The sequence below is a fragment of the Taudactylus pleione genome, unplaced genomic scaffold, assembly GCF_031769625.1.
Source record: "Taudactylus pleione unplaced genomic scaffold, aTauple2 ptg000374l, whole genome shotgun sequence".
NCBI classification, from domain to species: Eukaryota; Metazoa; Chordata; class Amphibia; order Anura; family Myobatrachidae; genus Taudactylus; species Taudactylus pleione.
This window is the reverse complement of record NW_028284775.1, coordinates 3,034,013-3,048,544: the sequence shown is the minus strand read 5'-3', so window position 1 is coordinate 3,048,544 and position 14,532 is coordinate 3,034,013. Positions and strand designations below refer to the sequence as shown.

The window sequence follows — 14,532 nt, the reverse complement described above, 5'->3', positions numbered from 1 at the left end:
AAACAGTACACACAGTGATAACAAACTGAAAAAAACAGCAAACACCATAATAAAAATGAAGATAAAAATCAAGAACTGGTTGACGAATGAGCATGCCAACATGATTCCACAAATGTTGCGTTTCCAAATTGGGTCCAGAAGATATATCCAATGTGGCCACATGAAGTCATTTTTTGGGAGCAGGAAGTAGTCATCGTTTCATTCCGAAAGATTTTTATTTTTAAAAAAAAAGGGAAAATAAAAAACAATTAATTTGAATGCCCAATAATAACCTTTCTACATTGTGTCAAATACCTTTTTTTGTGACAATAATTACCTAAAGAATCTGGCCACCACATCATCGCGTATGGCCCCCCCACATACTGACCTCCGACCAACCTCGGGGGGGCCATCCTCAGGCAAGGCATCCTCTGGCGATGTTGTGAAATATCATACACACAGGACCACAATTTTCGAAACCATATCCGGCAAATACATGAGCTCGCCACCAGAGCGGTGGAGGCATCTGAATCGGCCTTTTAAAAGGCCGATACAACGCTCCACCACTTGCCTGGTGGCTGTAAGTGCGGAATTAAAATCACTTTGTGGGCCTGGTGTGGGAGCCAAATAAGGAGTGAGCAGCCAGGGCGTGCAAAGGGTAGCCACTGTCTCCTGTGAAAAAGAAGTGACAACATCAGGATCACTGTGTATCAAGCTTTGCATTGGTATCTACTAAAGGTCTCCACTTACCCAGAAGCCACGCATCACCAAATTGTAGGTTGTTTAATTTTGGCCAAATCCCTGATTGCCGGATGACGAATGAGTCATGTGCACTCCTGGGTAATTTTGCATTCAGGGACAGGATCTGGAGGGAGGCATCACATACCACCATTACATTCAGTGAGTGATAGTGTTTTCGGTTCCGAAAAATGGCCTCCAGCCGTGCTGGAGGCTGAAGTGGTATGTGAGTACCATCCACAACCCCTATGATGTGTGGGAAGCCAGCTATTTGGTAAAAATTGGCCTTGGCCACACTAAGGGAACCCATATCCAAAGGCATTTTAATAAAATGATGGAGGTGCTTGAAAAGGGCCTCCATCACTGCCCTCAGGATCCTTGAAAAGGAGGATTGGGAGATTCCCGCAACTATTCCCACCGTGGTTTGAAAGGATCCTGAGGCACAGAAATGTAACACCGCCATAAATTGCGTAAGTGGTGGTATTGCTGTAGGACTGTCAATTTGCCGCTCCAGATCACTCTCTATTAATGAGAGTCTATGATGATTTTGGGCGGAAGACGGTATCGCCTTAACACCTCATCATCAGGAATTCCAAAAAGGGTGACACGTGTTCTATATATCTGGGGCCTTGCACGCCTACGATGCCTACGCCTGGGACGAGATTGAGGTTGGTCGGCTTCCGGTAGCATGGCCACAATAATCCGACCAAGATCAACCTGAAATGGAAAAAATTGAAGTTAAGGTATGTTGCCCCCAAAAAAGACAGAAAAATACTTATCTTTACGATGCAATCCAAAGATGCTTACATGCCGGGGTATTGTCATGATTTCCCAAACCTAAAATTCAACAGACCATAAAAAGGACAAAATTTGGGGTGTCCATTTTGTAAGCTTGATTTTGTAAAAGGCACTAAAATAAAGGGGATAAACACACATTTCTACAAAGAGCAAACCGACATTGCGACGACTTCCACAATTTGGCCCCCAAACAACAACCCAGATTGTGAACGGGAAATATTTCGCAATTTAACTAGAGAAATCAAGCCTACAAAAGTGCGCTAAATAGTTCGCAATTTAACTAGAGAAATCAAGCCTACAAAAGTGTGCTAAATAGTTCGCAATTTAACTAGAGAACTCAAGCCTACAAAAGTGCGCTAAATAGTTCGCAATTTAACTAGAGAAATCAAGCCTACAAAAGTGCGCCAAATAGTTCGCAATTTAACTAGAGAAATCAAGCCTACAAAAGTGCGCTAAATAGTTCTCAAATTTATGATCCACAAAAACACAGAAAAAATCAGTAATGTCCACAAAAGATGCGAAAATAAAGTCCAGAACATTTAACAAACAAGTGAAAATCCAAACTTACCAATACACGATATAGAAGTCACAGAACAAAAAGGTCGTTGGGGCAGAGCCAAAATAAACCTACAAAAGGATAAAAATAAATAATTGTTGGTAAAAATACAAAAAAAAGGAGAGCCATATTTTACAAAAGGATGACGGTAAAAAACTTACCCAAAAAATACACCACAACTAAAAGAACCACACCAAAAAATGCGAACGGAAAGTTATACCCAAAAAAAACGCAGATAACAAATCCCAAAACACCGCCAAATACAACTCCCGCCAACAATCCACTCCGACCAACGTAACCTCCAACAAACAACACCCGCCACCTAGACTCGAGTCGCCAAAAGCCATAAATAGTGTTTCTTTTCCAGCTCAAATTAAGGACGGATCATAGGAACGCACAATCAATGATGCGGCCGAATAATAAGGACGCATGTATAAATACGTCACGACCAAAAAAAACCGGTCTGGTGTATTTCTTGTTTTGCCCAGAAAAATGGCTACAGACCAGCCAAACAATGGCCAAGAGGCGGCCGGTAAGTATTTCTCTCATTTCTATTCAAGGATTATTTTGATCCAGAATATAGTGAAAGTTTGACATCTAAAATTAAAATATTTTAATGTAAATAGGTGTTGAGGATAACATGGAAGAGGCTGCTGGGCCCAGTATTCCGGCCAAAGCTGGCAAAAAGAAAAGGCAGCCACAATTCACAAGAAAGGAGATGGAGGTTTTGGTTCAGAAGTGTGTGGACATCCTGCCACAGGCAGACAGGAATATGGGTGTAAGCCAGGAGTGGAGAATGTGGGAGGAGATAGCCAGTGCTGTCAATAGGGTGGGTGATTATGTCCGTCTAGCCCGGGATGTCAAACGGCGGTAAGTAAAAACTTGACCAACACAAATAGAAAGGGTCAAATAATGCAGGAATAATGCCTACTTTTTCACCCACAGATGGCAAGACTTCAAATATCGCCTGAAGCAAAAAATGGCTGACAGGGTTAGGCATGCAAGGGGGACAGGTGGGGGTCCCACCCCTGTGTCATTGGAGTTTAATGATTTGGAAGAGCTGGCACAGGGGTGTGTGCAGGATGTGGAGGTGTTTGGCGTGTCCAACATGGATACGGACATGCCAGACTTTGCGGCTCCTCATGTTGTCCCAGGTAAATGTTGTGATGTAACCAACTCTGAAATGTTATTGTGACAATATGTAGATTGTAATGTTCCTCTTTTCTCTTTTTTCTCACAGAGACACAGGCGGATGAGTCTGCTCCAGAGGGGAGCCTTGGCCGCAGAATTTCTGCTGGCTCTGCAGGGGAGGAACCAGTACATCCTGCTGAGGACCCTGCAGAAGCCAGTCCTGGGCAATCCCCCTCGCAGGCAGTGGCACTCCTCACAGAACTCAATTTTAAATCGGATTCCCATACGGAGGTTCTGCAGAGGATGGACCCCAGTCTGCTACGGGTGGCTGAGGCCCTAGAGCAAAATGCTGCGGCCAACGTGACCATTGGTCAGGCCCTGGCTGAAAATACCAGGGCCAACATCCGAATCGCCAATGCCCTGGAGCAGCTCGTTCACCAGCACATGGTGGAGCCGACCTCCCTTCCTGCTGGAACATCTGGATCCTCCACCTCTGGCACAACAACAGCCTTTCCTCCAAATGTGCCTAGTCCAGAGGCCACAACATCTGCCTCTGGACAGGCCAGCCAGAGGACATCCCGGACCCGGTCTGGCGCCCACCCTACCCCAGCCAAACGGGGAAAGAAACGATGACAGCACTGGCTACTTTTCCCACACTCCTTCTGTGCTTGCCCCATATTCCTTAAGGGACAAAACTTCCCTCTCCTTTCTTGTGAATTGTTTTTTGTTTTTTTTGTATTTTTGGTCCAAAATTTATAATTTATAAAAGACAAATGTACCAAATATTAGTGGGTAACAATGACCCCAAACTTGTACGTCAAAATGCACATGATTTGATAAAAAATGTGTGGTGAAAATAAAACCTACAAATTGTTCTCAACTGTATTGTGACATTATTTGAAAAATGGTTTCTAGTTAATCCTGTACCACAAGGGAAAAACGAAATCTTAGCTTTTGATTTAAAAAAAAAAGGGTTAAAAAAAAATGTTTCTTTAAGGAACACTTTGTTAAAAAAAAAGCCAAAAACTCCAGGCCAATGCAAAAGGTTACAATACACACAAACATGATGACAATATTGTTACAATATCACAAAACCCTGACAAAATTGTAAAATACATTCCTTAAAAAATACGCTAATTGATTGTGTAATCCTGAAATTAGCAGCTGAGATTTTCAGCTGCGTACGGTTTTGTGCTATCCCCCCCCAAAAAAAAAACACATTACAAGCTGGTTTGCAATCCATAATTGATTGTTTTTCTGACAAGCCGTGATAAATCGATGAAACATCGAGGAGGCCCGGGCCAGAGGACAAGGCCATCGCCATTGTGGTCGAGTAATCCAGACCCCAAGCTGTGCGAGCAGTTTGAACGGAAAGAGGATCAGCCAGTGACGTATGACTTGGTACGAACACATTTGACGTTCGCATGAGCTAATTTATGTACGCCCCAAAAACGCCTCGCCATGCCTGCGTTTTCCCATCTCCACCCCCGTCAACACCCAAAAACGGCCTGTTCTGTCAATAACAGTTCACATGTCACTTCCTGCTCGCAATTTGCCGAACGAGTGACAAAAAGCCGCAATCTGCCGTACGCACATGCGCAGTGTTACACAGACGCATGCGCGGTTTCTCAACATCGGAACGCAACGAGCGTACTGCTGTTAACGAGCGGCTCTGAATGAGGGCCTTAGTTTTCTCATCTTGTGTTTATACCTTTTACTAAGTTATCTCACATCCAAAATACAATTTTGTTTTTGTTTATTCCAGAAATATATTTACTCTCAGCATTGTCCTACCTGTATTCCTCTGGTATTTAGTGTCATTGACTTGCAAATGAGAAGAGTACCAAGAAGTCCTGATGCAAGATCCTTAACTATGTTAACAGTACTATGATATATTCTTGTTAAACACTGAGGATCGCTTTTTGTAGGCTCATCATTTTCCAGTATAGTCCAGTAATAGGTCATTGTTTCTCCAGGCATGACCGTATTATTATGTGTCTCCTCACCTAGTGTAAAATATGTACATAACAATTTATAACACAATAACAAAATAGCGGCCGGCATTCACACCTGTTATGTTGTATCAGATGTTTTGTATTTTTATCTCACCATGATACATCTGCAACAAACATTACTACAATTACCCAGAAATAACAAATACTTTGCATACACCAAAGGTATTCAAATTGTATCTTACTCATGTGGAGACAGCCAGGATCTGGGATGAACCAATATACAGATGTCTCCTTACACATCTTTGCTGCAGTTGCATCAAAAAGCCCCTCTCGGCTCGCCAGGTCCCGTGAGACTTGGCTTAGGCTGGGCGTCTTTTTTACCTGAAAATGCGTCTAAGTCGCAATGTGACGTGACTAGGACGCACCAGAAGACTGCGCTGATTAATTTGATCTGCGACACTTGTATATCTGTGTGTGACTAACAGGGGTATTCAATATGGGAGCGATAAGTCAGTTTTTGCATTAATATCGCACCTATGACGTCATTATCGCAGGTTTTAGTTTTACACCGTATTCAATTTCAAAGACTTTTCGCAGGTTCGAAAAGTCTTTGGCAAAAAACGGGGATAACTTTTCACCACTGAATAGGTGGCGAAAAAAAGTGCAGAATTGGAGTGTAGGGGTGCAGGCTTAAAAAAAATAGCCTGCACCCTTCAGAATGACCCCATGAAACGATCTGTGTCAAAAAAATAAATAAATAAATCGGGACACCCCAAAAAAAGCACTTTGAATTTGGGGGCCGAAAAAAAAAATGTTGGGGAACAAAGTTAAAAAGTAGCGAACTTGAATCTGGGGGGGTCCCCAAGTATGCCCCAGGTGTTTTTTCCATTGCAGCTCCTTGCGCAAGTGGGTTTTTCACGATTTTTTCAAATCTCTTTAGCAACTTTAAAATATGCTGACCCCCATTTTCAAGTACCCCAAATTTGCTGGGCATAGTTATTTTTCCCCCAAAAAAAATCTAAATACTCTTCTGCACCACTTTCTTCAAAGTCGCATTTATGCACTTGCCGCGGCTATTAAAAACCCCGACTTCCTTCAGGAGTTAAAAATGGGGGTACCCATAGTCATCCCCCATGTCTATACATCATGAGGGGAGTCCCTAGAATATTTCCTGAAAATTCCCGTTTTTGTTAACCTGTAAAAAAAATTTGTAAAAATTTAGAAAAAAAAAGACATAGGGCCCCCCTCCAAAAGCCAACCCAGCCCCAGGCTTGCCAGCCAGTGGTGGTTTCTAAAAATACGGGGAACAAAATGTGTAGGGTTCCACCGTATTTTAGAAACCAACACCAGGCTGCAGGGACTACTGCTGGTTTTAAATATAGGGGGCAAAAACGACGTGGGGTACCCCCTATATTTAAGACCAGCACCAGACCCAACCGACCGGGGTATAATGCCACAGCCCGGAGACCCAATCACCGGGGCTCCAGGTCCAAAGCATTACACCCCAAGTCGGTCAGCGCAAGCCGGTGATCTTGGGGGAGTCGGGGACCCCCCAAAAAAGGGTCCCCCTTCTCCCGAGCACCACACCGTGTTCAGTATAAGTTTATTACACACACCTACCCATTCACACATACTTACCTATACCAGATGTTCTGTCCTCTTCTCCAGTAGGATTTCCAAAAAACATGGCTCTGCAAGAAAGATTTCATACTCACCTACATCCAGCGCTGGTCTCCGCAGTAATCCATGGGATTAAAAAAAAAAAAAAAAAAAACGCATTTACCCGATCCAAGCTACAAGCTATCTGTATGTGTATTGCCACACATACAGATAGCTCCCGAATGGCCGCTGCCGGCACTTCACGGGGCATTGCAGTCCCGTCAGCCAATCAGCGACAGCACTCACTGTAGAGTGCCCGCTCATTGGCTCCGGCAACTGACAGTTCCCACGTGGGTGAATCAGCCCACGTGGGAACTGTCAGTTGCCGGAGCCAATCAGCGTTTTTCTTTTTTTTAATCCCATGGATTACTGCGGAGACCAGCGCTGGATGTAGGTGAGTATGAAATCTTCCTTACAGGGCCAAATTTGAAGGATTTCTACTGGAGAAGGGGACAGAAACTTCTGGTATAGGTAAGTATGTGTGAATGGGTAGGTGTGTGTAATAAACTTATACTGGGCACGGTGTGTGTGTTTTGTCTTTTTTTAACTATTTATTTTACAGTGAAATTACAGGTGCCGCATGTCTGCTGGCACTTGTAGTTCCACAAGTGCAAAATGGCAGGCATGCTGGCACTTGTAGTTCCACTGTAAAGTACAATAGTGTTACATTATTTGGCCCCCTATAACCCCCATACCCACCGCTCCAGGGGTATGGGGATGAGCCCCAGGCTTCAGCGTAAGCCTGTGGTGCTCGGGAGAGGGTGGACCCTTTTTGGGGGGTCCCCGACTCCCCCGAGATCACCGGCTTGCGCTGACCGACTTGGGGTGTAATGCTTTAGACCTGGAGCCCCAGTGAATGGGTCTACGGGCTGTGGCATTACACCCCGGTCGGTTGGGTCTGGTGCTGGTCTTAAATATAGGGGGTACCCCACGTCGTTTTTGCCCCCTATTTTTAAAACCAGCACTAGTCCCTGCAGCCTGGTGTTGGTTTCTAAAATACGGTGGAACCCTACACATTTTGTTCACCGTATGTTTAGAAACCACCACTGGCTGGCAAGCCTGGGGCTGGCTTGGCTTTTGGGGGGGGACCTTATGCCATTTTTTTTGTAATTTTTTACAAATTTTTTTTACAGGTTAACTAAAACGGGAATTTTCGGGAAATATTCTAGGGACCCCCCTAAAGATGTCTAGACATGGGAGATCACTATGGGTAACCCCATTTTTAACTCCTGAAGGAAGTCGGGGTTTCTAATAGCCGCGGCAGGAAAAAATACCTTGCAAAGCTATTTAAAAACCTGACTTTCTGTTGCAGCCAAAAACAGGGTTACCCATAGTGATCCCCCATGTCTGGACATCTTTAGGGGGGTCCCAGGCATATTTCCCTGAAATTCCCATTTTTTTCCTTAAATGGGGTCAAGGGTCATTTTTTTTAAAAACAGGGATAATTTTTCTAAGCACTATAGCAAGTGAAAAAAAATGCAGAATAGGGGTTTGGGGGTGTAGGCTTATAAAAAATAGCCTGTAGTTTTGGGAATGTCCCCTTAAAAGGAAATGTTCAAAAAAAAATGTCCTAGAAAAAATCGGGACACCCTTAAAAAAAATATAAAAATTGGGGTTTAAAAAAAAAAAAGAGGTAAAAAACCCACAAAGTAACGAAATTATTTCTGGTGGGGTCCCCAAGTAGGTGGCGGGTGTTTTTATCATTGCGCAAAGTAGCGGCAGGTGCATTTTTGCTGAATTTTTAAAAATTACCTTTAGGGACTTAAAAATATGCTAGTACCCATTTTCATGTATCCCAAATTTGATGAGACCACTTAAAAAAACGAAAAAAAGAACCTAACTGCTCTTCTGCATCACTTCTTCAATGTCGGGAAAAAAAACACCTGCACAGCTATTTAAAAACCCCGACTTTCTTCTGCAGGCAAAAACGGGGGTACCCATAGTGATCCCCGAGGTCTGGACATCTTTAGGGGGCTCCTACAATTAATTCCTGAAAGTTCAAGTTTTTTTTCGCCGATCCAATTATCGCCGGTTCCCGTTTTCGACGATTTCAAATTGTATACGGTGATACGCGGGAGGGCGCGGGATAGTTTTTCGCTGGCAAAACCTCCGATGTGCGGCGAAAACCTCGCTGGCGAGGTTAACATTTCATATTGAATACCCCTATAAGTCTCTGAAACTGTATACGAAATGCTACAATGTAGCGGCCGCAGATTTTTCAGTGTTCCATGTTCCGTTATGCTTCATATAAAGACTCGCACACAGATATAAGTGTTATGTCTCAAATAAATCAGCACACTTTGCTGGTGCGTCCTAGTTGCATCACATTGCGACTAAGACGCATTTTTGGAAAAAAAAAGACACCCGACGCTAGCAGAGTAGCATGAAACTCGGCGGCACACTCATGCCAGGCAAGTCACGCTGAATGGTGTATTAAGGCTAGATGTATGAGGACACATCTGTAGTGTACATTAGAATGCAGTCAATGGGACTACTGACAACAATTAGTTTGCATTTGATGGTTGCATCCTAAAGATCACCTCACAACATGGCTCCACTACGTGTAGGTGATGGGTACACTTAAATTCAGTTTGTCTTAATATAGGATCACACACAATTATATGTAGAAATAAAATGACTGTCATACCTTTTAGGTTCATAACGTAGCCTTCAAACGATCTCTGTAATGACACACCATGTGGGTATATATTGTGGGGCTGGCTAGCCATGTTTTTAAATACAACCTAGAAAATACACATAAAATCATATATTAATTGTCTCAAATAGTGGCAGGAGGTATGAGTATGTGACTTATTGGACTTGTTTTATGCCTGAGAAGCTGAACCTTAAACAATGTATTGTTACTGAAATGTAGTATGCAGGTGTTGTTTTATCCTGGGAACAGCTCTTAATCACAAGGATGCAGTGTCTGTCACGATCCAGTGCAAGAATTCCTCTGTGGAGGACGGTGAGCCGAGGGGTTCGGGTGACTAGGGGAGTGACTAGACTAGGTCTCCTAGTTGCGGCCAACCCCAGGTTTGGCTAGACCTGCCCAGAGGCGCGGAGTCTAACTCACTTGGTGGTTTTCTCCAGTGACCCCTCCAATTGGGATTTGGTTTTCAGCTGCACCAAGTGAGAAGGACGCGGCTCTCTGGACAGGTACCTGGGAATGGCAGAAGACCGGAAACTATAATGAATGCAATATGACTGGAGGTGAATGGAATGAATGAACTCTGGAAATGGAAATGAATGCTATAACACAGGCAATGACTGGAAACAGTTAAGTATGCAGAAAAACACAGACATATACTGGAGATTGCACAGACAAGAGCAGAATGGACTCAGGGAATATATGGGAACGCTGGAAATGATTGGCAGAGACAAGACACAAAGAGAAGTCAGGCATACACTAGGAGAGTGCTAAATGCAAGTGCAGATTTGCACTGACAAGACATAGGGCAGATTGACACAGATATGTGCTGGGAGGTCCAACTGTGGGCTAATTAATACCAGCAGGTAATCTGACATATACAAAGACACACAGACATAGAAAACAAAACAGTCTGGATACTGGGAGAGAACTACTCTCAGAATAAGAATAGCTTAGAAGCTAATACTGGAAACTGGAGAACTGTGAACAGGCTGAAGTAACTCTCTGAAAGATTAGCACAGAGCAACAATGCTCAGTGGACATCACCTCCTTATCTGTAACTGAAGAAACGGGAATCACTGATGGATGATGGGGAGAACTGAAAGCGCAGACATTGGGAGTCACACACTTGTCACCACTTCTCAGTGGGCGCAGAGTACAGTCCTTAAGAAAGTGATCGTCATAACCACAATATAAACAGAGATGCAGTTCCCGGCGTCGCTGACGTTCAACCTCAGTAAGTTTAGGGCGTAGGAAACTTTGATGCTTTACTTTAGTTTGTTTGGAAAAGCTGTTAGTCAAGTCAGGAGTAGCACTAGAAAGCTTGGGAATAACTTGAAAAATTTTGGGACGGAGATTTTGTAGTTGTTCTAGAAGCCAGTAGAAACTCTTGAAAGGTTCAGGGTCACGCATATCAGAAAATTGGGGAACCAGAGGACACTTGAGAGGTTCACTAGCTTGCACAGAAAATGTTTCATCTGTAGGTGTAATTGAAACTTCAGAACAAAACTGTGGAGAATTCACTGGTGGAACTTGTGGTGTGTCTGGGGACAAAGCAGCTAGAACTGAATGAATAACCAAATGATTGGCAGAGACAAGACACACAGGGCGGAATTCAATTGATTACGCGGTCCGGATCTCCCGTCTAAAGTGACAGGAGATCGCGGGACGCCATTCAATTGCTGCCGTTCTTCGCGCTGATCGCGCCCACAGAGGTCAGGTTTAGCCGCGTAAAGCAGCTAAACCCGACCAAAGTGCTGGGCGCGATCGCGAAAAGTGATGTTTGGGCGCCCAAACATGTCACTTTTCGCACATTTCAGCTCTCATCCCCCAGGGGCTGCGAGCTGAAATGTAGCGCTTGGCAGTTGATTGCGCCCGACAGGAGCAAGAATAGAATAGCTCCGTCGGGCGCGATAGGGGATGAAAACAATTGAATTCCGCCCAAAGAGAAGTCAGGCATACACTAGGAGAGTGCTAAATGCAAGTGCAGATTTGCACTGACAAGACACAGGGCAGATTGACACAGATATGTGCTGGGAGGTCCAACTGTGGGCTAATTAATACCAGCAGGTAATCTGACACCTCAGTGACACAAGGAAGCTGCAATACTAGCAGCACATATACAAAGACACACAGACATAGAAAACAAAACAGTCTGGATACTGGGAGAGAACTACTCTCAGACTAAGAAAAGCTTGGAAGCTAATACTGGAAACTGGAGAACTGTGAACAGGCTGAAGTAACTCTCTGAAAGATTAGCACAGAGCAACGCTGGTATCACTGGAACAGAGAAGAAGAAGTTGAACAGCAACTTACTGGAGTTCTGGAGGCGGATTTATACCCAGGGGTAGCAGATTACTGGAGCACAGCATCAGCTGACTGAAATCATGCTACCATAGGTTAGGAGTACTGTCACATGAGAGGAACTGTCATGGCGCCCATGATGGGAACTCCGATCCCCAGCACACACAGCCGACCATGGAAGCTCGCAAAAAGCACCTAAGGCAGAATACTCAGCCCCACATCCATCACTGCACCAGACGTCTGACCGCAAGGAAGTCAGGGGAATCCGGCAAGGAGATGAGAGAGGCCGATCCTAGGCTGAACCCTGACAGTGTCATTATCAGCAACACAATTACAGTAGGCCTATCATTAGAATAAGTATAACTCAAAATTAGGTATCTCCAAGGGGTAAAGCTGACATGTGTCTCCATGCTTTTACCATACTCAATTTGTAATGCCACTGACACACCTATCCAAGTGTGAGGGGCCAGTCTGAGATACGTTCAAATTAGCCTTAGCCTTATTTAAGGACACCATTTACAAGTTTCTGCCTGTCATTTCCTATGCACAAACAGTATATGGATATTATCATGATTTCTCTAAATACATTCTAATGGGTTTGTAACAAGGATTTATTATGGATTTATTTATTTTTACTTTGGCACTTGGATTAAGTATTTGATTACTAATTACTGTATTATAAAAATTGACTTATTTAGAATATGTGCATCATGGTATCAATTTCCTATTGAATTCTTCAGATTTATTTATTTGTCCTCATAGGAATGACAATTCATTTGGCTTACCCATCAGACTGTGTGCCTCAGGCTTTAGGTACCTAACACAGTGCAATCACTTTTTATACATTACATTTTATATCATGATATGATCTTTTATTATAAGGTGACTATTGTAGGTTTAGTACTTGTTTAGGAAAAATAAACAATTAGTATTATATAACACTATGCTGCTTTTTGTACAGAAATATATAGAAACATTTCATTACAAAGACTTAAATAAGGAAAAAGTTAAATAACCCTCTTTCCTGTGATGAACAAACACAACATTGAATATGCAATTATATCTTTCATTCCATAGACACATAACTGCAAGTAATGAGCCTATAATATGAATGCCAATACATACCATAATTGTATCCCGGACTTCAGCTCGGATGACTGGCCCAATCAGTCCCCGTTCTTTGGCGTTATCCACTGAATCTGTAAAAGTGCTATCAGTAAACTGCTTATAGATGACTTTCTTAAACGGATGCTGGCAGTACACACTAACAGCAAAAAAACAGAGACATTAATTATAGTATATTGATAATCAGATGGCATAAATTAGATTATAACACTTCTCGACACTTCCCATAGGAGCCTTGTACGATAACACTCTGCATGATGTTACAGGTAAAATGCTTATCTTTTCTCACACCCCATAGACATGCTGTAATACAAGCACAAATATGCAAAATTTCACTTACCACACTGCCAGAGGTGATAAGCCGTGGAACTTTGCACAGAATTGAGTCTGTCTCCTTAGGGAGGGGAGGATTAAATTCGAGATCAATTAAGATTTTACTCAATGATCCTCCAGGGAATGTTACAGGTAAGAAACATTGGTTATTTTTACTTAGCCCCATAGAGGAGTGAGCAAAAATACGCAATTTTTATAAACTATAATATCTGGAAGTGTGCGTAGCCATATATCCTGTGAGGCTCCTGTGGGACCTTGTGTTGAGTAACATTTCAGTTGGTCATTTCTGTAGTCCTCTGTAATAGCATGTTGATATTGTAGAGCTGCCCCTACCTCATAACAACACACCATATAACCTTGTTCAGATACCTGGCTTTACATTGTGTAATGTGTACCACAGAGGGTGCTATGCCATGAATGCATAAGTAATGTGAAAGTGTACAGGGCTCATTTGTTATATGTATGTTGTCCTCGGGGTACTAATGGCCCGAGAGACAAAGAATGTAAGCTGTGCTTTGTATTATACAGCTGAAAGAGCCCATGCCATTAGGTAACATGCCTTAGTAAATGACTTAAAGTACTTATTCACAGTACAAGTTGTTATGCATTACTAAGAATAACTGATGCACGATTATTCAGTCTAGAGAAGATGGCGCCTTTCATAGGCAGCAGTGTCAGAAGTATTATTGTAAGTTTTTTACTTATTTGTGCAACATATATGAGAAATACACTCATATGCCAGAAAACTGAGACAGACGCATCCATTCCCAGTACATACCACCACTCCCCACATTAAATTGTATCTTCCGGAGTTGATGTACTATATATAGTCAGACATCTCTGTAATCCGTTGTCGTATAATTTGCAATGAAGATGACTGCATAGCACGATTTAAGCTACTTTGAAAAAGGCGTAATAGTAGGTGCCAGGGAGATGGGTCACTTCATCTCCAAAATAAACAAGACATATGGATCTTTACATGCAACAATTTCAAGAGTGTAACACACAACTACACAACAGGGAAGACATCCAGCGTGCGATACCAATGTGAGCAATGAAAAACCTGCCCAATCGTGGAAAGCATGGTTTTTCACGCATTGTAACATTTGACTGGCGTGCAACATTGCTGCAGTTAACAGCAATGTTTATTGCTGGGGCCACAAGTAACATCAGAGTTGCAACCTTGCAATGTTCCCATTCTTTTATGGGGTGCAAGAGCCGATGGCACCTCGGGTCTTATTGCTTGGCCCTCGGCACATAAATCTGCACATCGCCTGGGCTCGTGAACACTGCAACTGAATATA

General features: G+C 43.0%; 1 protein-coding gene across 1 annotated transcript in view; it reads right to left on the bottom strand.

The window, feature by feature from the left end:
* The window catches only part of F5 (coagulation factor V), a 143,758-nt gene that overhangs the window by 76,853 nt on the left and 52,373 nt on the right, over positions 1 to 14,532 (bottom strand). Inside the window, exons 8-10 of the mRNA XM_088444919.1 lie at positions 12,896 to 13,034; positions 9,464 to 9,560; positions 4,997 to 5,208 (exon numbers count right to left, since the gene is read on the bottom strand). Of these exons, the coding sequence (XP_088301045.1) occupies positions 4,997 to 5,208; positions 9,464 to 9,560; positions 12,896 to 13,034 (448 nt within the window). The remainder of the gene's footprint in view (positions 1 to 4,996; positions 5,209 to 9,463; positions 9,561 to 12,895; positions 13,035 to 14,532) is intronic.